Source organism: Purpureocillium lilacinum, assembly GCF_023168085.1.
Source record: "Purpureocillium lilacinum CBS 284.36 DNA, scaffold_1, whole genome shotgun sequence".
Lineage (NCBI taxonomy): Eukaryota > Fungi > Ascomycota > Sordariomycetes > Hypocreales > Ophiocordycipitaceae > Purpureocillium > Purpureocillium lilacinum.
This window is the reverse complement of record NW_027072111.1, coordinates 3,353-27,725: the sequence shown is the minus strand read 5'-3', so window position 1 is coordinate 27,725 and position 24,373 is coordinate 3,353. Positions and strand designations below refer to the sequence as shown.

The window sequence follows — 24,373 nt, the reverse complement described above, 5'->3', positions numbered from 1 at the left end:
AGACCGACATACAATCACGGGTAACTTACGTTCTTGCCTACCGATACACTCAGAAGCCCAGGAGACTTACCATCAGACAATGTGTCTACAGAAGCATCCCTGAATGCAACATATGACGAGGCAGTGGCCGAAGGCGGGGATCCACGCATCCTGCTTATCAACAGCCCTTCCAATCCGACAGGCCAGGCATTCTCAGAGGCCACCATTGAGATAATTACGCGCTTCTGTCGCAAGCAAAGCATTACTCTCATAAGTGATGAGATTTACTCAGATATCTGCTTCACAAAGGAATTCCAGATGAGCGCCTGCGCCAATGGGCGGATCAATACCGAACAGACAATTTTGACTGGCGGTCTTTCCAAGGTACGGGCATCCATATACACGTCCAAGCCTTCAACTCAACTCACGGAGATGACTTGTAGACATACTCAGCTGGTGGCTGGCGCGTGGGCTTCGCCGTCTTCCCGGACACAGACTTTGGTGCTACAGTGCAAAGGACCGTCCTGGCCTACGCCTCCGAGTGTTGGTCTGCAGCCTCGGCCCCTGCACAGCAGGCTGCTGCCGTGGCTTTCGGTATTACGCCAGCAATGGATCAGTACCGCGAACAGGTTACCGCGGTGCATCAACACTGTACCTTCAGGCTATACCTTGCCTTGAAAGACTGCGGGCTTGCCGTGCCCGAGCCCAAAGGCGCGTTTTATGTGTACCCGTCCTTTCATCCTTACGCAAGGCAGCTCGAAGCCACGGGCATACATACGAGCCTGGAGTTGTCCCGCTGGCTGATTGAGGAGTGCGGCATCGCGGCGTTGCCGGGCTCGGTATTCGGCGAGAGTGACACCGGCATTCGCGGTGGACGATACCGGCTGAGAATGGCGACGAGCTACTTGTATTTTCGGGACCAGGAGGAGCGATATGCGAAAGGATACGAGCTGCTGCAATGCACCTCTAAGGAGGAAACCGAAATCGAGCTGCCATTGCTGGACGAAGCAATAGCAGCACTGAAGATGGCTTTGTCGAAGCTAAACGCTGTACGATAGTCTTCCCAGGCTGCGAGTGGCGAAGGACAGTGTTATACAATAATAGTGCAGGTGCTTTCAGCCCAGTAGTATGCGTGGGCCATAGCTAACTGAGTCCAACTCAGGGGCAAATATCCCCCAAAACGTCTGCGAGTCGTCAATGCCCGAAAAGTTGCCGAATAAGTCGAGGCTTTCCCATCCTCCCGTCATGCTAATGTCGAGGCATCGGGTAGCATCCATGCCAAGAGGAACACCAATCCCTGATGCATCGGAGCTGACGAAAGTGTCGTCATGATCGGTCGAGGTTGCTTCTTCACGCCTGTTCACGCCGCCTGCCAGCGCATTAGCGTGAGGATGATAGTCTCTGCTCCCAGTTACGTCGTTTGTCAATTCTGTGGATATAAAGCCGAGAGTGTCATCGGCGAGAAACTCGAATTGATTGCTCAACTCGGGCAGTAACTCCTCGCTCCAGCGCTCATTTATGACGGCCAGGCACACGCAGCATTTTCTTGACCAAGATGGCAAGTCAACAAGAAGAAAAGTCATGCCAGCGCAAGAGGCTAATCTTCGGTAATTAGTTCTGGCCGTCACGAGCATCGTCAGCCCGGCGAATAAAACGCCTTGGACAAGCATCCACGAAAGAGGCACGTTGCTCATTCTCAAAACCTCGGCCATATTGTCGATATAAGCTCCCGCAGAGCGTATACAGCGCACAAGAGACTCATCGGGAGGATGTGGGCATAAGGGGCTTGCTCGATGTAACACAAATGTCGTGCCATGATATAGTCGATCCCAATAACTTGAGACAACCATCAGGGTCAGCACCAAGCTCACACGAACCACGCTCGTCTGCTGCAGTAGTACGCACCTGGGTGGATATGGCCCGCTATCCTCCCCCGAGCAGATATCGCTGAGCGCTAACCTCCATTCATCGAGCTCAGACTGCAGTCTAGTGACCCGAATCTGCCGCGTGTTCTGTATATTTTCGTCTTCGTCGCAATTTCCGTAGTAAACTTGCGATACAATGCGAGCTTGTATCTGCCTATGCCTAATATGGTGAACTCCCAAGGCGGTTGCGCTTGACGAGACTGTGGGAAGCCGTGCCGTAATGTGCTCTTGGCTGATTGAGGGTGGCCGGCCCAGGTTGTATGCCAAGCTGATTTCTATGGCATATGCCGTCCAAAAGACACGGTTGCTGTCATCTGAGTCAGCCGTCGACGTCTGCCGGCCCGTAAGGGAATAGTGCAGCCCAATCTCAACGGCGGTCTGTCTCATAACAATTTAGTCGGAGGTACATTTGGGATGCCACGAGTGTATCCGCAGAAAAGCACGACTTACCCTCATTGCCAGACCGGCAAGCTGCCACTGACTGGACCCAATCGGCCCACAAGAGCTATACATACAAACAAGAAGAATAATTCGGATGAAAGCGATGCTTGGTCGGAATTGTTTGTGTTCAAGACTATTTGTTAAGTGCTTCGATGCCTCGGAGTAGAGATAGGCAGACACAAGCCGGTCTGATGGAGTAGCGGTAGGACAGCCAAGACGTAGCTGCTTGACCGTGTTGCTACGATTCATTGCACCGAGGGCCATGACCAGATAGAAGATGCTCAACTCTTGCCCTTGAAACGGATTGGTGGCCTCGCCGCTCTGACGCGCCATACACCTGGCAACGAGGCCATCCAGTTCGCCGGTTTCTAGCAGTGGGTACAAGGGATGTACCCACATCTTATACGACTGTAGTAGGAGCTGAGTCTCGTCAGACGATAGTGGCAGGTGTTGTTCTTGGTCGCCGACCGCTGGCGCCGCACTCGCAGCATCGCTACGGACCCGCCATCGCCTCGTGCTCTGGGCCGAAGCACTGGATCGTACCAGAGCTATGGCGTAATTTGCGAAGACCGCCCCGCTGGAAGGTCCAAGGTATCTCAGCTCACCCGTGGCGTTGAGGGCGACGAGGCTGATCTCGGGAGCATTTTCTGATCTGTTCGGTGGAGCTGAGGCACTGGCCGCAGCATTGTCGGACGGGCTCAGGGCCGGCTGGGCGCATGGTGGTGTTGGATGGGAGTCACACGAAGCAGGGGCACCATGTGCGGCCGGATGACCACGCAGTCGAGCATGGGTTGGGATGGTCCGACAGTCGATGCCGAACTCTCGTAAAATCTCGTCTTCCAGCCATCGGGTCCGTTGCTGTGCTTCCTTGACAGCTCTACGGACCAGTCAATTATTAGCCTTGATTTGCAAAATGCCAGTAGACCAGGCAAATGATTCAGGAGCTCATACCGAACACTGTCGATCCTGCTGGATCGTGTGTATGTCTCGCAACGGACGCGGGCTTGCGTACAGCTCCGACAGCTGGGGTAGCCGGTGCACTAATTGCATACGTGAGCCGGTGACGAAGGCCGAGTGCCACGCCAGCCAAGTTACCAATGTCGTGGCTTGGCTTCATCATACTTTCTCTTACCCTAACTTTCTTCTCGTGACATCGGAGGCAGGCCCGGGCCGGACTGCTAGCCATTGGGGGCGAGCGGGTAGTATGTGTAGTGCGACGGCGCTGCAGGGTGGCAGGTGCGGAGACTTGGGGGTGTACTCGGAGGTGAAGCGCCGACGACCTGGCGGTTTATATGGACAGCGGCGATCCGTCGTCGGCGATATCGGCGTTCAGTGTCCGAGATACAGGCCGGCGAAAGCGCCCCGGAGGTTGTTGTGGAGTAGGCCCGCCCCTAGTTCAGGCGATAAGGACATGGTTCTCTCAATTATCGGCGAACCATCCCTGGCTTCGGTTCAATTACCCCGGTCCACCGTCAATGTGGCGACGTGGGGCCTGCGGGGGAGGGGCAACCCACCCGCGGCCGGCAACGCCTCCGAAGAACGGATGGCCAATTTCTTTAGCCGTGTCTCGTGCGACGGCATCTGACATCGCCCGGAGAAGTGCGCCCTACAAGAAGTTCGAAACATGTCAAGGGTGACAGACACAATGATGTACGCATCGAAACCGAACCGACGACAGCCCGACATGACGTGGGAGAACATTGCTGCCGAAAAGCGCAGACGCCGCGCAGCTGCCATAGAAGCTGTCCAGCCAATACTCAAAAAGGCACAGCTCGATGGCAGGCCTGCTTCTGCCCCTAAGCTCGAGGACATCGCCGCGCTCACGTCGCAGCTAGGCAATGGGTCAATTACAGCTGAATCTGTTGCACTTGCGTATATTTCACGGTAAGTACTCCGTGCTGGTCCTGCCACACAGGTTAGTAGACGCAGCTAAACGCAAAGCGACGTCTTCTCTTCTCTAGCGCCATTCACGCCCAATCACAGGTACATCAATCGCTCAAATATCAGCGACAGGAAGAGCTGCTAATATGCCCCAGACAAATTGTCTCAGCGAGCCGTTATTCGATGACGCCGTGAAGCAGGCCAGGGATCTTGACGCGTATTTTTCTCGGACTGGGCGACTGATAGGCCCATTACACGGTGTCCCCGTGTCTGTCAAAGATCAGTTCAATGTACGAGGCGTCGATACCACGCTCGGCTATATTGCTCGGTCTTTCAAGCCCGCTGAGCGTGACGCTTCTTTGGTCCAAACTCTCAAAGGGCTTGGCGCTATTATTATCACGAAGACGACTATCCCCCAAAGTATTCTGGTGCGTATCGATCTATGAATTGTCCTGCCACGGATCGCGCGTTATACGCGAAAGAAACGCTGGCTGCAACATCATTCAACGGCTGACAACTCAACTAAGTGGGCGGAAACAGAAAGCCCCGTCTGGGGGCTTACTACATATCCCCAACATCCCAATCTAACGCCAGGAGGCTCGTCTGGCGGCGAGGCGGCCTTACTGGCAATGTCTGGCGCGGTTTGCGGTTGGGGAACTGACATTGGCGGTTCCATCCGTGGCCCAAGTCATCTGTGTGGCCTGTTTGGGTTGAAGCCGTCCAGTACTAGATTCCCGTACGCCGGCGTCCCGAATTCTCAGGAAGGCCAAGCTCACGTGCCCTCCTCTATTGGGCCTATGAGTCGTCATCTCTCGACGCTCATTGACATGACGCGGAGTTGTCTCCTGGCCCAGCCGTGGGTTTTAGACCCAAATGTCACCCCTTTGCCGTGGCGCGAAGACAAATACGTTGAGGTGCAAACGCGACCACTCAAGATTGGTTTAATACTTGACGACGGCGTCGTGAGACCTCATCCTGAGATCGAGCTCGCCGTACAGCGTGCGGCAGAGCTCCTGGAGCAGGCCGGCCATGAGATTGTTCCTTGGGACACATCGGACCACATGGATTGCATCAAGATTATGGATCAAGTTTACCGAGCCGACGGAGGTGAAGACATCAGAAACGAGGTGGCAGCGGCCGGCGAGCCACTGTTGCCTCACGTGGCCGCCCTGTTGGAGTCGGCCCGGCCCATCTCTGTTTACAACTACTGGCAGCTCCACCGGCTCAAGGTCGCAGCCCAGCAGGCGTACAACGACAAATGGAATGATTCCCATCGCTTGGGTCAAGCTCGTCATCCTGAACAAAGAAGCGTGGACGTCCTCATCAGCCCGGTCATGTCACATACAGCCGTACCGCACCGCAAGACTGGGAAGTGGGTTGGGTATACCAAGATTTGGAACTTTTTGGACTACACAGCCATGTCATTCCCATTGGCACGTTTCAGCGGTGACCCCACTGAAGTGGGTGATTCGTCGTCGGAACAGATTCTTGTGGCCGCAACGAGGGGGCGCGCGGAGTTTCAGCAGAAGTACGTGCCGAGGAATGATCTGGATGAATGGAATCAACAACAGTATGACCCAGAAGCAATGCACGACCTGCCCATCGGTGTACAGATTATTGGCCGAAGGTTTGAAGAGGAAAAGGTTCTTGGGGTGGCTACAGTTTTAGAGAAGCTTTTACACTAGCATACATATAGAAAGAATAAGTCGGAGACTAAGTAGTGTTATTTTTGTACCCGTATTCTAGTGCCGATAAATATAGACATGCTCGCGGTAGTAGTGGGATGCAGAGAGCTACGAGTCCCTTACTTTAACGTGCTTATAGGCATTCTCAGGGACCTCGGCCTGACCTGTAGTGGCGGCCTGACACAAGACTTAGGAGAAGCACCGCCATGGTTCTTTAGGCATTGTAAGAGGGAATATCGTATTGTGAAAAGCTGACATTGTATGTAAGACAAAAGTGGGACAGCAATCGAATCGTACGAATGATCGCGTAATGTAACGGGCTGGGCCCGTGTGGGTCTCGGCTCCGCTCTCGACCGGGATCCACACCAGCTCCGGAGCTCCGCTCAAAAGCTCGTGTTCCTTTCTGCAACTTTCTCTTCTCTTCTTTCTTTCTTTCCTTTTTCCTTAGCTTTAGGATACTCGTTGCAGTCGCTCAGCTAGTTGTCAACACACTCAGTTGAGACCGTTACATTATCCTAAAGCTCCTTTCCACGAGCGCACCATTGATCTCGATCATTGGCAATACGCTGCGGAGTTCGCCGCGCGACGTACGCGTCAAGCGGGAATAGCAGCGCCGGCACCGCTTCAGTGTGCGTGACCGGCGGCGCAGGAGAGTGCCTGGAGAGGCGAGAACCATTTGACCGGAGTCATTTGGTTGGGTTCCTGCTCGGCTTGCCGAGTGTTCAAGCCGGTAGAGCAGAAGGCTGGTAACTTCGTCCCGTACGGAGCAGCAGAGGTAGGGCAGCCGCGGCTAGCCCACGTGCCCGCCATCTACGACGATTGGCGGAAGACTCTTGCGCAAGTAGCAATTGAGTACTGGTTCCTGCGAAAACCTCGTCAAGCGACGAGCAGCAGAAGGCTCTCGCCTGTGGGCGACCGAGCTTTGGATGCGTGCTAGGACATCGTGCAGCACACGAGTAGCAGAAGACTGCTTGCGAGCAGTGCGGTATCGGATTCCCGCTAGGACCTCGTTCGGATAGCGAGTAGCGGAAGGCTCTTGCCTAGGGGCAACGGAGCACAGCTTACCTGCAGAGGCCTCGTGTGCACCACGAGTAGCAGAAGATCCCAGGAAGGGATAGGAAGTCGAGCCGAATCGAAAACATCTCGCCTGATCGAAACACCCGACCTGAATCGAAAGATTTCGATACGAACGACCGGACGAACAGCTTCCCCGATGGAGGCTAACAACCACGATGGAGGCTCGCAGGAGCGAACCTCCCAAATGCTCATGCAAATGATGAGCCAAATGTCGGAACAACTGCAAGCGTTGCGTGCAGAACGCGAAGCAGACCGTGAAGAGGTTAGAACACAAATCCGCGCTCTCCAGTCAGCTGTCGCCACGCCAACGGAGACGCCCTGCGCGCCACCATCCGTCGATACAGCACAGTCGGAAGGCAGTCGAGCGAACTTGACTGAAGTCGCGCCAGCCAAGAGGAAACCGACTCTGCCGGATCCCCCGCGGTTCGAAGGAAACCGGCTGGAATTTCGTGCCTGGCTCAGCGAAATGAAGAACAAGCTTCGAGTGGATGGAGGAGCCATAGGTGGCAGGGCCGATCAATTCGCCTACATCTATGCAAGGCTCGGTGGCGCACCGCAGCGGATGACCATAGCGTATGTGGAAGCAGGAGGGAACGACGGAATGTCGGATCCGGATCATTACCTCCAATATTTGGAAGAGTGTTATGGGGACCCCAATGCAAAAGCGCGGGCGATGGAAAGGCTGCGGACCCTCAGGCAGCGAGAGAACGAGTCGTTCGCTACTTTCCTGCCGAGGTTCGAGAGAGAATTGGCCGATTCGGGCGGTGCGGCCTGGCCGGAGGATGTCAAGATAAGTTACCTCGAAGGGGCACTCAACCAGCAGCTACGTCTCGCAACAGTCTATACGGATTTAGATCGGAGAGTGTACTCAGCCTGGGTCCAGACCTTACAGAAAGTATCTTCTAGGCTCGACGGCTTGAACAGGAAGGAGAAGGTTGGAAATCCCGGGAAAGCGAACCCGAATTGGGGACATACGAATCATTACCACCAACCCAAGCTGGCATTATCATCGAGGACGGAGAGCCCGGAACAAATGGATTGGGAGTCTACCAAGATAGGACGAACTGGTGCTCGACAAGACGAACGTAAGGACAGTAGGCGTTGGTCGCGAGACGAGAGGAGGTGCTTCCGGTGCGACGAAATCGGCCATATAGCCGCATACTGCACTCAGAGACCGCGGGAGCGCCCGGCTGGGAAGCCAGAGCCAGCGGGGAAGCCGGAGCGTCCACAGCCCAAAACAAAGGTTGCCAGGGTCGAACTTAAGACGAGAGACCACCAGGAGCAAGAGGACGAGCGAAGCAGTCAGTATGAGACTGCCTCGGACGACGATTTGGGAAACGAATAGCTCCTGGCCAAAATCGCCGCCAGGAGCACCAGCAGGCCCGGGCAGAGTGGAAACAGTTGGAGCGCGAAATGGACAGCCCGCCCTTCTATGTCAACATAGGGATCAACCGAGAATATTATTCGACCGCCCACGTCGATTCCGGCTGTCTGTGCTACGGGACGGTCAACGAAGCTCTAGTCCGCAAGGCGCGCCTGCCGCGTATTCCCATCACGCCACGAACGCTGGACGAGGTAAGCACGTCGTTGCCTGGCGTTATCCGGGGCGTGACCTACGCCGACATCGACATCGATGGATACCGCAAGAAGCGATTTTTCTTCTACATTATCCCCGACCAGACTGATGAAGTCATGCTTGGGCGAACCTGGATGAACAAGGAGGACGTTGCCCTTTACCCCTCGAAGGGCTTACTGCACATCGGCTCACAGGATCATTGGGTCAAAGAAAGAGACCCCAACCGCTACGAGCGATACGAACTGTCCGGACAGCCAGCAGCGACCTTCGCAGGGCTTGTCCGACGAGCGAGGAAGGAGAAACAGGACCAGCGCGGGCTGCGCGTTTTCTCGGCAAGTTTAGCGGACATTGAGAAGGCACTGGCGCCGAAGAAGAAGACCGACGCCAGAGAGAAGCTGCCGACGCACTATCACGACTATTTGTCGGTGTTTGACCGAGGTCAGGCAGACCGCTTGCCACCGCATCGACCCGGCTCAGATCATAAGATTATTTTAGAGAGGGATGCAAACGGCAAAGAGAAAGAGCCGCCATGGGGACCGTTATACGGCATGTCACGAGAAGAGCTGATTGTCCTACGCAGGACGCTCACCGAGTTACTCGACAAGGGATTCATTCGCGCGAGCAGTTCGCCGGCATCCGCGCCCGTGCTCTTTGTGCGCAAGCCGGGCGGAGGGTTGCGTTTTTGCGTGGACTACCGCGGGTTGAACGCAATCACCAAGAAAGATCGTTACCCGCTACCGTTGATTGAGGAGACCTTGCGGTCGCTGTCGAAGGCGAAATGGCTGACGAAGCTGGACGTCATTGCTGCGTTCCACAAAGTACGCATCGAGAAGGGAGACGAGTGGAAGACAGCTTTCCGCACGCGATACGGGCTTTACGAATGGCTGGTCACGCCATTTGGGCTGACTGGGGCACCCGCGACTTTTCAGCGCTACATCAACCACACGCTACGGGAGTTTCTCGATGAGTTCTGCTCGGCCTACATTGATGACATCCTGATCTACTCGAGCGGCTCACTCGCTGATCATCGGAAGAAAGTCAAACTAGTCCTTGCGCGACTCAAGGATGCGGGACTGCAGATCGACATCGACAAATGCGAGTTTGAAGCGACGAGCGTGAAGTATTTGGGCTTCATTGTAGAAGCCGGAAAGGGCATCCGCGTGGATCCGGAGAAGGTGCAAGCAATCCAACAGTGGCAGCCGCCACGCTCCGTGAAGGGAGTCAGAAGCTTTCTGGGCTTTGCAAATTACTACCGGCAGTTCATCCCGAAATTCTCAAATATCGCGTCACCGTTGACGGCGCTTACGAAGAAGGATGCTACGTTTGCCTGGTCCCAGGAGTGTCAGACAGCATTTGAGGAGCTAAAATTGCGCTTCATCAGCGCACCGGTCCTTGCGCAATGGGATCCGGACAGGGAAACAGTTGTCGAGACAGATTCGTCTGGTTATGTCACCGGAGGCGCACTCTCGCAACGGGGTGATGACGGCATCATGCGACCCGTCGCCTTCTTTTCGAAGAAGAACGCGCCGGCGGAATGCAATTACCCAATCCACGACAAAGAACTGTTGGCGATCATTCGCTGCCTGGAGCATTGGGACGCCGAGCTAAGGAGCGTCGCGTCGTTCACCATCATGACGGACCATCTCAACCTACAATATTTCACGAAGAAGCAACCGCTGAGTGAGCGGCAAGCACGGTGGGCTGAGACACTATCGCGATACAACTTGACGATCAAGCACCGACCGGGTAAGGAAGCCGTGGTGCCGGATGCACTATCGCGACGGGAACAGGACATGCCACAGAGCGCCGAAGATGAGCGCCTCCGAGGACGGCGCGTACAATTGCTCGAGCCAATCAAGGGAGGTGGTCTGGTGACGAGAGTCAAAAGCGGTTATGTCACCAAGGGAGACACTGACCAGCCTGGTGACGCGCCGGCCGAGCAAGATGAGTCAGTCGAGAACCCTTTCATAGACGAGGAGCTGCAAAGATTATGGAATGATGGCCTGAGGCAGCACAACCGGTATTGGCTCATCCGGAAGGCGGTACAGCAGGGCGAGAGACGACTACCATCGCAGTGGGGTCTGCCTGTTATGCTGTCAGAGTGCTCCATCGACGACGGCCAGCGACTTTGTTGGCGAGAACGGATTTGGGTGCCTAATTATGAGCCCTTACGCACCCGACTGATGCAGGAAACGCACGATTCGGCACTCGCGGGACATCCGGGACGGGACATGCTCAAGTCCCTGTTGAGTAGACGGTTCTACTGGCCAGGCTTAGATGCAGATGCCCGCCGATTTGTGAGGAACTGCGACGTGTGCGGGCGGAGTAACATCTGGAGGGAAAAGCGGCGCGGACTTCTGAAGCCGCTGCCCATCCCTGAGCGGATCTGGTCGGAGTTGTCAATCGACTTTGTGACAGGCCTGCCGCCGACGAGGTCAAACGGGTCCACCAACTTGATGGTCGTCACAGATCGCTTGTCCAAGAGCGTTATTTTCGAGTCGCTCAAAGATATTACGGCAGAGACGACGGCCAAAGCTTTGGTGCGAAACGTGGTTCAGCACCATGGTATCCCTGGGGCAGTTGTCACCGACCGAGGAACGCAGTTCACCAGCAGGATGTGGAAGAGACTATGTGAGCTATTGCACATCAAGCAGAGACTGTCGACGGCCTGGCATCCCGAGACAGATGGCGCCACGGAGAGGGCTAATCAAGAGGTCGAACGATACATTCGCATCTTCGCGACGTATGCGCAGGACGATTGGGACGAGCTGTTACCGGCGGCCGCCATGGCCATCAACAATCGCACGGCAACCTCCACGGGACAGAGCCCGTTCTTTCTCACGCACGGCTACCACATCGAGCCCATCCAAGTTAAAGAGAAGCTGCGGATGGACGGCAAGTCGCCCGTGGCCAGAGCAGAAGGCATCGTGCAACAGCTCCAAGAGGCAACGGAATGGGCGCAAGCTGCCATGGCTTCGGCACAGGAACGACAAGAGGAGAATACCAACACCCGACGGCAACCTTCAGACCAGTTCAAGCCAGGAGACAAAGTATGGCTTCGACTGCGCAATATTCGGTCCAATCGACCATCCAAGAAGCTGGATTGGCTTTCGGGCAAGTATACAGTCCTGGAGACAGTTGGGTCGCACGCATGTCGACTTGACACGCCGCCTGGAGTCCACAACGTTTTCCACGTGTCTCTCTTACGATTAGCAGCGGACGATCCGCTTCCGTCGCAGACATCGGACGACTATCGACCACCGGCGATCCTCACGGATGACGGCGAGTTGTGGGAGGTAGAGGAGGTTCGTGGACGGAAGAAGGTGGGACGGCAGTGGAAGGTGCTTGTCAAATGGGTTGGTTGGGTAGAACCAACGTGGGAACCGGTGAAGTTTGTCGCAGACACGACAGCCTTGGCTCAGTATGAAGCGGTTCATGGGAAAGTTGGATCGAGGCAACCCCCTCAAAACGGGAGGAGGAGGGGGGTATTGTAACGGGCTGGGCCCGTGTGGGTCTCGGCTCCGCTCTCGACCGGGATCCACACCAGCTCCGGAGCTCCGCTCAAAAGCTCGTGTTCCTTTCTGCAACTTTCTCTTCTCTTCTTTCTTTCTTTCCTTTTTCCTTAGCTTTAGGATACTCGTTGCAGTCGCTCAGCTAGTTGTCAACACACTCAGTTGAGACCGTTACACGTAATGTAATTGAGACCCTGGCATGGTGTCGACACCGTTCATGTACGAGTAGGTACTTGGGTACTATGCGCCGCTGATGAGAATTAAGTTGCTTGCCACACGTGACGGGCCGTTTGCGGGGAGTGGAACTAAACTAGCTTCCGCGTATCTACGCGCGGCTGACCAGGAACCATCCTGTCCTCGATCCGAGCCAACCTTGGCACCAAAGGTCTTGCCTTGCTGTTGTTTTTGGCACCCGCTAATTAAGTAGCTTACGCTGACCCGTCAGCCCGCAGGCGCGGCAGTTACCTTAAGGGGCTTACGCCCACTGTTAGTCCAGAGGGCTGAGAATCTCGAAAGGGTTTGATGTGCCGCAGTGAGGGCTTCGTATTGAGAAGAGTGATTACCAAGTATTCGAGACTTGGGTACATATATAAAGGCTGTCGCCGCCTCGAGGATAAAGCCCAGTTCATTCAAGGCATGTGGCTAGATCTGGCAACATCATCGTCCCTATGTTACAAACCAAGGACGGCCGCAAGGCAGGCCGCCCAACGAATGGACCAAAGGGAAGCCAGCAGGACCCCTGTCATGCATACGACAGGCAGAATCCCAGGAAAGGACAAGAGGGGTCACGTGATCGAGCACGTGCACCCAAGGATCACGAAGAGCACGGTGATCCAGGCGAGCCAGGCTCACGAGGATCACGGTGATCCAGGCGAGCCAGGCTCACGAGGATCACGGTGATCCAAGTGATCAGGTAAAGATCAATGAAGAGCTGGATGGATATATATACTACAGTCTTTACCCGAGAGTAGGTAGCCAGATCTTCAGTGATCAATCTAAGCATTCATCTGAATGAGAAGTCTTCAAAGCTTCTTAACGGACTCTTGTTGAATCGTTTACTGCTCGTCAAGCCTAGCTTACCTCCTAAGCAACAGCAAACCTTAGGACCCTACCCAGGCTCCGTTACACCCTAATACATACTACTTGATCATCTCCTTTCTTCCTTGGTTGGCTTTGACGTATTCACTATGAGACTGTCCGTTACCGCTTTGCTGCTGGTGGGCCTAGCAAGCGCAGCCGTACCAAGAGACAGGGACGACCACCCTAACAGCGATTTGAGGCCAGAGAATGACAATTCACCGAATGACGGTATGCTGTCTCTATTAGAATTCAAAGGTGTGCAGACTTTACTGACGTTATCTTAGCTCTGTCGGTGTTAGATATCGAAGCCCAAGCTTGCAAGCCCCTCAAGAAGACTAAAGGTTGTTGGAAGGGGTATTGCTGGAAGTACTGCGGTGCCCCTCTCAATGATCTCTGGTGGTGCTGGACCGCCCCAAACAGTGGGCAAGGGCCTTGGCATAAGTGCTCGAAGGATTTAGATTGCGGAACCGACAAGGTGAAGTTTGGCTGTGGTGTGGGCTGCTCTGGAACTCCTAACTCGTGTGGGTGTGGATGTTAATGATACGAATCGCGGTCCCTCACTCTGGATCTCAATTAGGTCCAACAAACCAACGCCTGGTCATGCATTGCCTGAGCGAAGTGACAGAGTTGCCAATTCGATCGAACCTAGAAGCAAGGCTATCGCAATGGCTGCTCTTCGAATGTGATTTGACAGAATCTTCATTATTGGCGACAGAATCGGAGCTTCCAGTCCGAGCCCTGCGGAATGCCCTGGACCGTACTTCCGGCCGCGGAAGAGTTGAAATTCTGAAAGCACTAGCACGTCCTGGCAGACACTTTGTCAGAGGTGACGCTGGCGGTGCTGGCGGCGCTGCTCACAGACCACGATAAGGATATCCGCTTCGGCGCCGCCGAGGCCTTAGGACGCCAATCAAACTTATTAGACAAAATCCTCAAAGCTATTAGCTTATTGCTGGAGTCCGAAAGACGGGGCGAGACCACTGACTCTACGATTGGCAATCCTGAGTTTGTAGGATTTATTTATGGGAGTTTGCTATGGCGCAGTTTTCGGGAACAATGTAGTTTGTATATTGGTCACGACTCTTGCAGCTTCAGCCAACCAAGTGGACTACGCATGGGTTCTTTCGGGCATAGCAAGACCGACCAGATCCTAGGAGCAGTTAAAAAATACCGCCAGCTGTGGAATGTTCATGGCCACGAGTTGTGGGATAGTTGTAAGAGAGATGATGTACCAAGTGCAAGTATATAATGTATGCCCTTATGTGGGCCAGAGGGCACGCGACAAATTCATTCGTCGGTTTTTGCTCTCGGAATCTCTGGGATCTTCGCTCTGTACTTGTGTGGTGCTCGTAGTGCAGGGGCTGTATGCCTACGGCGAACATGCGTTGCGGGGTCTCACTCCGTCAAAACTCCTAGGACTCGTTGGTAATGCCGTTTATCAAGCCCGGAGGGCGATTCCACAACGCTGCTTCCGACGAAAGTCTGCTCCATTAACGATGCGAGCAGACATAATCCCTTGTGGTCACACATCCGATCACCAACCGGCAGGACCTTGATTGCTTCTGTGGCCTTGTTACCCTCCATCGAGTGGGCGCGGGCTTTCCAGGGTAACTAACCACAGTGAGAGGATGTCTCCCCTTCAGCGTGATGGGTGTTTGCTGGTAATAATAAAGCGATTAAAGAATATATAATATAAATAAGTCCTGATTAAACTAGCTATTTATTATTAACCCTTTATATATTACTTATATATATACTAATACGTACTACTTTAGCTATTATATATAAGACTCTAAATACTTAAAGAATCGCTTTTAAGCTTACTTATCAATAAATGTATATAAGAATAAGGCTTTATAATAAATAAGAAAGATAAATAGCTAGGAGGTAAAGAAGGTACGGGCTATTTTAAGAATTCATTAAATTTTAGAAACGAATATATATATAAAGCAGATAGCTACTCTATTAGCTAGCCGGCTACCGGGCGTAATTAACTAGTGAGTGAGTATATTACGTCTTTAGCCGAGCAAAAATTGAGACGCACCGAAGGGCCTCTCCCCGACCACGCTCCCCCACCATATCCTCGCGTCGTTATTACTCTCATCTCGTCGCTCCCATATCTCCCGCAGGAGGACTAACGCGTCCTCGAACATAGCGTACCCAGTCCTCTGGTACCACTTCTTGAAATAATCCACGATAAACTCTCTCGAATATGAATCTGTCGACTCGGCGCTGGCTAGAAAGACGGGGTGTAGGAATTGTTTGCGGAAATTTGAATCTGCCCTGCAGCACCGCACGCTGTCGAGGACCAACCTGGAGAGCGACGTGATTTCTTGACGATTGGGCTCCCCTATCCTGTCCCACTTGAGAACGCGGGAAATGTATAGCAGCAGACCGTATTTCCACGCATTCGTACCGTTATAGTAGTCGTGCCACGTATGAACGCTCTCTTCGCTATCGGCGTCGCCGAGCGGCGGATGCGTCAAGTTTCGAATGCTTCGCTCAAGCTCAAGCACCCTCTGGTCGTCGAACTTTGCATACTTCATCTTGGAAATCAGCTCCTTCTCGCTGGCCAGCTCTGCCAGCTCGCGAAAGTACCCGAATAATTCTTTCGGCACTCCAGACAGTGCGAAGATGTTGGAGTCTTCGTCGTTATCGTTCGAAAGCACAAAATCGTGGTACCGCTCTGGAAAAACAGGCCCGGACCTGGTGAATAGGGATATGTTGCAGTCCCACCTGAAGTTCATGTGAGTAAACGCAGCGTCAAGTCGGGGTTGGTATGCGAAGCATCCTCGCGACATCGGCTTACCAGACAAACATGGTGAGCTGCGCATGTAAACGTGGCGATATTGGGAAAGCGTCTATGCCACCCATGCACTCAATTCTTTGTAGTGCAGCGGTGAGACGCTCGTTCCATGGACCCGCGGCAGCCGTAAAAGACTGTATCTGGCGTTAGACGCTGGGGATCTGCAACCTGCAGCATCTTGCGTGTACTTACGTCCAAGTTAAAGAGAACGACTGTCGTATCGATTACGTGTTCCTTCGGCTGCGGCGTCCCCGTCGATAGCGCCAAGGTGCATAGCTTCGAAGCGGAGTGTTTGTACGCCATGATTTTCTTCGCAGCACCGTCGTCTGCGCCAGAATCTTTCATACGACTGAGATATTGTATGGTAAATGCAATCACGGCATGATCTGAGTGGTCTGGTCCTCGTGAAACGCGACGCAGTGGATTCGCGACATAGTCGTATGTTAGGGGGAGGACACAAAGTTCCGCATCATCTTTAGATCGGTAAATGTCAGCATTGATCTAATCGTAAAAGTGGGATAGCCATTCATACATAATGTGAGTAACTCAACCGTTTCCCAGGCTTGCAGCGATGCGGGGGTCGATAGGGCTGGAGGGGGCGGCAGATAGATCATGGAGGGCTGTAATGAACCAGTCTGATCGGGCCAGATAGATTCCAGTTCCAATGGTGGAATTAACATGTTGCCATCGATATCAAGGTCCTGTATCGCAGAGACATCGATGTCGTCGAATATAGCGTTCGTGAGTTCGAGGGAGGCTGAATCGCCGCCAGCTGCTTCAGCGTCGGGTGCCAACGGCAACTCGTGATTGGGGTCTGCAACAGACGTGGGAGATTCTCCCTCAGCCTGGTCGAAGTGTTGCTCGTTACTCGACGGCGTAGCAGCAAAATTCGCGGCATCCGGCAGTGCCATCTTGTCGGTGCCGGCTCTATGTCGTCTCGGCTTAGTGCTGCTGTCACCAGCACCTTTGGCCCTTTTGCGCTTGGGATTTCCTGGTTTGAAGACAAACATATGGTTGACCGGCGTTGTGGAGTGCCAATCCCTGCTCGACGTTGGAATGCTCATTGATCTGCCTTTGTGCTTGCCGCGGGACTTGACGCCGGCCAGCCACTGCCACTCGCGCGGGTAGCCACCGCATAGCTCCGAGCAGCGAGAGCACGTCTCACAGCGGTGCCGTGTCCGGTCGCACGGCCGTCGTGAGGCCGAGCAGTTGAAACAGTCGACAGCCTCCCGCCGCTTGGACGCCTCTGGCAACGATGGCGCATCCATATCATCAACCAGACAGCGAAGACAGATACAGAAGCCGGCGAGATAGATTGAATTGAAGTTGACGGACGAACCGGCCCCTCATGCGTTTTAACTAAATTCGGGACAAGGAGCGCACGACTACCCCGGACTCGCGGAGGTCCCCAATCCCCAGAGACCCCGCCCAAGCCACCCCCCGCAGCACCCCTACAAACCCGGCTTGCTGGGCACTGCGCCAGACCTGGTCCGGACTTCGGACTTCGGCTCAAGATCGCTGGCCAAGCATAGAGAAACAATCACAGGATGTTAATACGGCACAAGAAGCATGCTGGGTCACAAAATCCTTTGTTGAAGTCAACTGGCATATATTGTCCAGAGCCAGCGATACGCCAAATATCACACGCGGACGATTGGATGTCGATGGCAGTATCGGAAGCTATATCGGAAGCTACAGCAGTCACTCTGGGTTATAATTGACATCCAGCGGGCGAGAACGACCCTGCATTGGTGCAATCGCTGCACCGTTGGTGGGAAATGAACGTGACCGGTGCCTTCAATTCTAGCGCTGTTGGAGCACCTGTCTAAGTGGCATCCTTCATGTTGCCATGTGTGCGAATTGACCCAACCTCCGAGATCTCTGGGTCCCCGCCACCAAGATTCGAGTCGAGAGCAGCCTGGCGCCTCTCATTCATCAGCTCCACGTTGATATGCGGGCCGGTAAACGTGCCCCTCTTGGTGGCAACCCATAGAATCACCACAAACGACAGCAAGCCCGTCACTACTACAGTCACATAGCTCATGTTCTGTGCTGTGACGGGCAATACGCTAGGAAAGCAGTAAAGAACGTCCAGAAAAACAACCCAAGCCACAGATATACCATTGACAAACGGCCCCAGTTTACCGAGGTTAAAGTAGCGCCTTGGCAAGACGCGGTCGCGGCCTCGGTAGAGAAGAATTGCCTGGGGAATGACGCACGATGTCTGCAGGAATAGGATCGTTGTATTAACCATGGCAGAAAATGCCGTGGTAGAACCAAGGAAAATGAGCCCATAAAGCTGGTACTTACGTTAGTCAGGCTCAGGCCGAAGTGGAGAGAAATAAGACAAACCGTGACACATATTGCGGTCAATAGCGTTGCATTTGCGGGCATCGTAAACGCGGAGTGAATACTCATCCAAAGGTTTGAGAAGGGCAATACCCCGTCACGGGACACCGCCCAGATGGTACGAGAGCAGGTAGTCCCTGGTCTCTTATTAGTGTGGAGGCTTCTTCCCGAGGTAGTGCGATTGTGGAACGTACCAACGCCAACCAGACACCCAAAGAAACAAAATGTGAACGCCGAGAGCAATACTGAGGCAGCAACGCGGGACCCGGTTGCTTGGAAGTAGATTTCGATTAGAGGAAGGCCGGTAACGGTATTAAGGATAGCTTCAAGATCGGTAATAGAGTATATCAAGGAAGCGGCGAACGGAAAGGCTGTTAGGAGACCGATAACCAATGGATACATGATGACCATTGGAACGTATTTGGCGGGGTTCGCAATCTCTTCGCATAGGTGAGCGCCGCAGTCACTACCCATGAAACCGAAGACTGCGTTACTTGTCGCGAGGAGGAACGTAAAGCCTTCGCTCGTCCAACCGCTCTGACCGGTAGTATCCGCGAAGATGAACTGGCCAGATGCATGCTTGTTCCTACTAACCACAAAGAGAGCGATCATCGTAGACCCGAGTGTCAGAATAGAGAGCATAAAGACAAACTGATTGTAGAGAGGCAATATCCGTGATCCTAGTATGTTTAGAGCCGCAGCGAGCCAGATTAGGGCGACGTAGATGAGATATATCTGCCACTGATGAGGCTCGAAGTCGGGATGCCAGATGGAGGCGATCTCTACTAGCATGGAGGCGATGAAGTTGGCAACTGACCCGGATGCCAGCCACCAGCCTATTATGCTCATCCAGGCATTCCTAGGATGGCAAACGTTAGTATTTCTCTCCATGGTGGAGTTAGTGCGTCGTGTATGACACGTACAGATAAGATGCAAATGCCTTATACTTATCACTGGCAACCATAAATGACCAATAGTACTGGGCTCCAGCAACAGGATACGCAGATGCTAGCTCTGCCATCCCCGCAGACACAACCAGTGTCATGACGCCCGCAACCACAAGAGACCACAGGGCACCCGCGGGACCGGCTTCACCAATGCCAATGCCGAGGGATGCACCAGTCCCGAGCCAGGTGCACGTCAGCGTAAAGGACAGGGCACCGAGCGACCACATGGAGAACTGGCGAGGCATCGCCTGGACATAGCCAGCGGCCTCGAGTTCCACCTCATCGATGTTTGCCATTTCGGCCGAGTTTCGCTTTGAGACCGTCATTTCGGCGAGCTGTGTGTACTGCACGGGCAACGTGGCATTGACGCGACATTGGAGGCCGGTGAGTCGTATATTTACATCGCGCGAGACGTATCAGTCTGCCGTTTCCAACGCGAGGTCACCAGCCGCGGCTGGTGATGAGCAATGCCACATTCCTGGTTTCTGGCTCTGAACGAGCTAATGGTCGATTTTGTGGCTGGCATTGGTGCGAGACCGGACGGGGCGTCGTTGACTCGTTATCCCCACTTGGAAGTGAACTTTCACGTATTGCCCTTTCAGGCAAATCGAGTTCAGCCCACCCACTACCCCTCCCATGGTCTGAATGCCCACATGGGTCAATGGCCGTCTTGGACCATGTGCGCCACCTCAACTGGGTTTTCTCGGCCCATGTCTTGACGGCGCTCCTCCGGCTGTGCTGGCCTTGGCTTGCGGGGTAATGGTAATTTGAACGAGCTCGTGGCAATCTAGTTGCGACGAGGTGAATCACCCGATACGCCGAGACGAGCGTACTGGAGTACTCGATTATCGGGTAGCAATCAAGACCATCTACAGTCCAGAGATGTGTACCAAGCACGGTTGTACCCTTGACAATGGTTGACTCGATCGTTGCCCGACCGACCAGGTGTCCGGAATACATGTAGTTCGAAAGTAAAAGTGGCAATAACGGTCTTAAAATACGGATGCAGTGTACGAAGTAGCTCCATTGACTCACTCAATCACCGTGTATAGCTCTAGCCTACAAATGAGACCTGGCACCAGTCCACCCTGCGTCCTCAGCAATCAGTTCCGCTGCTCTCTCGCCCACAGCCAAAACGGTCAGCATCAGGTTGACGGTGATCATTGTCGGGAAGACACCGGCGTCGGCGACTCGCAGGTTCGAAAGTCCCTTCACCTTCAGCCGAGAGTCAACCACAGCCAACGGGTCCTTCTCAACATCTCCCATCTTGGTTGTACAAGCTGGATGGTAGATGGTATAGGATGTCTCGCGGGCGAACTTCTCCAACTCTTTGTCGGAAGTAACGTGAGGGCCTGGCGCAACCTCTCGCTTGATGTAGCTCTTGAAGGGCTCCGACTGTGCCATCTTTCTAGCAGCCTTAATGCCTGCCACCAGAATCTCCGCATCGTAATTGTCGGGGTCCTCGAAATACTTGAAGTCCAGAGCCGGCTTTTCATGGGGGTTGCTGGATTTGAGATACACCCTGCCTCGTGACTTTGAGCGCAACGTAACTGGGTAGATGCCAAATGGATGCTGTGGCCTCGGGTAGCCAGGCGGCGACACAGGATCGTCTTCAAAGTCAAGCTGCCACGTATGCAAGAGAAGATCAGGGATGTTTCCATCGTCGCCAGCCCAATTGTATGGCTTATGCCGTATGAATGCAAGGACGTCGGAATGGGTGGCGGTTTCCTCGGGGACCTTGTCGTGCAGATCGTATATCACGCCGGCGCCAGGGTGATCCTGGAGGTTCTCTCCGACGCCAGCGATATCATTGACAACGGGAACACCAACGGACTCGAGGTGCTTTCTGGGGCCAAGCCCAGACAGGAGCATGAGCCTTGGAGTATCGATGGCCCCGGCGCAGAGAATGATCTCCGACCCAGCATGTGCGGTGTGTTTGATGCCATCCTTAGTGGTGACATCCACGCTGACTGCCCTGTTACCCTGAACATTGACTCGTGACACCCAGGCATTGGTTAAAATGACCAAGTTTTGCCGCTTCTCCTCCCCTCGGAGAATCGGGTGTATGTAGGCCACGCTAGTGCTGCTGCGATATCCGTTGTCGGGGTTGTAGGACAGAGGTGTCCATCCGACGGATTGGGTCAAGCCACCAGCGGACCGGATGGACTTGTTGAGGTCCTTCACATACGGCAAGCCAAGTGCGCGGTTGGCCGACAAGATCCAGTCCTTGCTCAGCTGGCTTTGGTCGCGGGGGTGAGCAGAAGGGTGTGTCGTAACACGCAATTTATCCTGGACTCGGGCGAACGTCTCGAATGACCAGTCTTTGCAGCCCAGCCTCTCCCACGTGTACGCGTCGTACTGCGGCGTACGGAAGGAGACCATGTCATTATGGCTTGAACATCCACCCAAGATTTTGGCGCGCGAGTGAATGATGCTGCTATTTCCTGTAGATCAAATCAACATGAAATCAAGATACACCTGTCCTGGAGTACGCACCTCGGGGTTGCTCAACGCTGGTATATTGATAGTCCAGCTCGGTGCCTTGCATGGAGGAGCGGTCCTTGAGGACGAGTGCGCGATTCTCACCAATATCGGTAGGACCCGCTTCGATCATCAGAACACGCTTATCGGGTAAGTAGCCCGACAAGCGGCTGGCGATGATGCATCCTGCCGTACCACCTCCCACGATAATGTAGTCAAACTGGCCATTCTGGCCCGTAGGGAATGTGTCGGAGATGCTCATGGTGGGAAAGTCAAGATGTTTCCAGTGCAGCGTGGCCCTTCAACATGAGGCGAAGGCCGTGGCCAAAAACATTTATATCAAAAAAAAAACTGCAAGTGTCTCCACGGCAAGTTGATCCACCGCTAAGAATACGTCTTGTGAATCCATGGTCACGTACGACGTAAATCGCCATAACCACATGGATGGTTGACCACCTGCTATCATCTCCACTCCACCAGCTCGTGGAGTTGTGCGGCTCCATTTTCCTAAAGAGGTAATTTCAGCAGTGGGAGTTGCCTGGTGCTGTGGGGAAACTGGAGAGCGCCCCCAGCTCCTTGGCGCCTCGTACTTGGAGACACCACTTGCCCACGCGTAATACGGGATTCGGTTCACCCTACGTAACATGTTCTATCGTTTACCGAAACAGGACAGTATTTTGATTGAGGCAAATACGGCATGACGAGTCCGGTATCCGCGGACTACCGAGTGTATCACCCGTGAAGCCAGCTCTTGAGACTCAGAGATGTGCAGTGATATAGGTCTCTGGCACTGCTTGCAAAGCTACAGTTGGCCATAGTCTTTGTGCATACTGTCAACCCGGTCATACCAGTCATCATGTCGCTCAGTCAAACTATCGTGACGCCCACCGTCACCTATGATCAGCCTCTTGGTTTGTACATTGATGGAAAATGGGTGAAAGCTGTCAGTGGCAAGACGTTTGAGACCGTTAATCCCACCAACGAAAAACCAATAGTTGCGGTTCACGAAGCGGGCCCAGAAGGTATGATTCAATCCAACGAGGCTGAAGCAATACTTCGAATGGAAGCACCACTAACAATCGACCCCTTCAAGATGTGGACATTGCAGTAAAAGCCGCCAGGAAAGCCTTCGAAGGCGTCTGGTCACAGACGACGCCCTCTGCGCGGGGATCCATGCTGGCCAAGCTGGCAGACCTTTTAGAAGAGCATATCGAGATACTCGCTGCCATAGAGTCGCTCGATAATGGGAAAGCTCTCACTATGGCCAAGGGAGATGTCGGGATGGCCGCCGGCTGTTTGAGATACTATGGCGGCTGGGCCGACAAGATACACGGCAAAACCATTGACACGGATCCGGATAACCTGAACTACACGAGACACGAGGCAGTCGGCGTGTGCGGCCAGATAATACCCTGGAACTTCCCCCTCGTCTCGTGGTCCTGGAAGATTGGACCGGCCCTTGCCTGTGGCAATACCGTCGTGCTGAAAACGGCGGAGCAGACGCCTTTGTCTGCTTTATATGCCGCGAATCTTGTGGAAAAGGCCGGCTTCCCTCCTGGAGTTGTTAATATTATCTCTGGATTTGGAAGCGTCGCCGGGGCCGCCATTGCTTCCCACATGGACATTGACAAGATTGCATTTACTGGATCGACCACGGTCGGCCGCGGTATCTTGCAGGCTGCTTCCAAGTCGAACTTAAAGAAGATCACGCTAGAGCTCGGCGGCAAGTCCCCTAATATCGTCTTTAATGACGCCAACATCCAGGACGCCATTTCTTGGGTCAACTTTGGCATCTTCTTCAACCATGGCCAAGTCTGCTGCGCCGGGTCCAGGGTATACGTTCAGTCAGGGATCTACGACAAGTTCGTCGATGACTTCAAGGCCCGAACAGCCAAGAATATCGTTGGCAATCCATTTGACGCAGAAACCTTCCAAGGGCCCCAAGTCAGCAAGCAACAATTCGACCGCATCATGAACCACATTCAATCTGGAAAGGACGATGGAGCCAAGGTCGAGGCCGGTGGAGGACGCCACGGCGGCGAAGGATATTTTATCCAACCCACAGTCTTCTCCAACGTGTCCCCAGACATGAAGATCATGCAAGAGGAAATCTTCGGGCCCGTCGTTGTCCTTTGCAAGTTCGAGACGGAAGAAGAAGCCGTCAGGGCAGCAAACGACAGCAGGTACGGCCTTGCTGCCGGCGTGCACACGACAAACATCAACACGGCGATCCGGGTATCCAACGCGCTGAAGGCTGGGACTGTTTGGGTCAACAACTACAACATGATTACCCAGAGCATCCCGTTTGGTGGAATGAAGGAGTCCGGCTTTGGCCGGGAACTCGGCAAATATGCGCTTAGCAGCTACACGCAGGTGAAGTCAGTGAGGATCCGACTGGCCGGACAGATATACGAATAGTGATAGCTCGACTGTAAAAACTGCAGCCTCGAACAAGCCGCAGAGTCCGGATAGCTGTCGTGCCATCTGTGGAGAGGCCACTCTCAACTTTCGTAGGTCCATTGCGGCGGACAGTCCCTTGGCGGCGGCTCTGGCCATGTGCTCCTTGAACCGCGGCCCGGAATCCATGATCACTCCCAGAATTTTGGCACTGCTTGTCGGTTTGACCTCTTGTCC

General features: G+C 53.9%; 5 protein-coding genes across 5 annotated transcripts; 2 read left to right on the top strand and 3 right to left on the bottom strand.

Moving 5' to 3' along the window:
* Positions 1 to 3,990: 3,990 nt before the first annotated feature.
* Positions 3,991 to 5,911, top strand: PLICBS_000005 (uncharacterized protein; the record flags this gene model as incomplete). Its single annotated transcript, XM_065599460.1, has 2 exons — positions 3,991 to 4,229; positions 5,065 to 5,911. The coding sequence occupies 2 exons, from the start codon at positions 3,991 to 3,993 to the stop codon at positions 5,909 to 5,911; spliced, it is 1,086 nt and encodes a 361-aa protein (XP_065455532.1).
* Positions 5,912 to 15,174: 9,263 nt separating this feature from the next.
* On the bottom strand, positions 15,175 to 15,976 carry PLICBS_000004 (uncharacterized protein; the record flags this gene model as incomplete). The annotated part of the gene is made up of 2 exons (XM_065599459.1): positions 15,175 to 15,892; positions 15,966 to 15,976. 2 exons carry the CDS (start codon positions 15,974 to 15,976, stop codon positions 15,175 to 15,177), a joined length of 729 nt encoding a protein of 242 aa, XP_065455531.1.
* Positions 15,977 to 17,787: 1,811 nt separating this feature from the next.
* On the bottom strand, positions 17,788 to 19,584 carry PLICBS_000003 (uncharacterized protein; the record flags this gene model as incomplete). The annotated part of the gene is made up of 5 exons (XM_065599458.1): positions 17,788 to 18,009; positions 18,076 to 18,261; positions 18,315 to 18,448; positions 18,506 to 19,170; positions 19,235 to 19,584. 5 exons carry the CDS (start codon positions 19,582 to 19,584, stop codon positions 17,788 to 17,790), a joined length of 1,557 nt encoding a protein of 518 aa, XP_065455530.1.
* Positions 19,585 to 20,317: 733 nt separating this feature from the next.
* On the bottom strand, positions 20,318 to 22,001 carry PLICBS_000002 (uncharacterized protein; the record flags this gene model as incomplete). Its single annotated transcript, XM_018327435.2, has 2 exons — positions 20,318 to 21,702; positions 21,755 to 22,001. The coding sequence occupies 2 exons, from the start codon at positions 21,999 to 22,001 to the stop codon at positions 20,318 to 20,320; spliced, it is 1,632 nt and encodes a 543-aa protein (XP_018174131.2).
* A 594-nt stretch (positions 22,002 to 22,595) lies between these two features.
* On the top strand, positions 22,596 to 24,157 carry PLICBS_000001 (mitochondrial 10-formyltetrahydrofolate dehydrogenase; the record flags this gene model as incomplete). The annotated part of the gene is made up of 2 exons (XM_018327436.2): positions 22,596 to 22,761; positions 22,833 to 24,157. 2 exons carry the CDS (start codon positions 22,596 to 22,598, stop codon positions 24,155 to 24,157), a joined length of 1,491 nt encoding a protein of 496 aa, XP_018174132.1.
* Between the last annotated feature and the right edge of the window lie 216 nt (positions 24,158 to 24,373).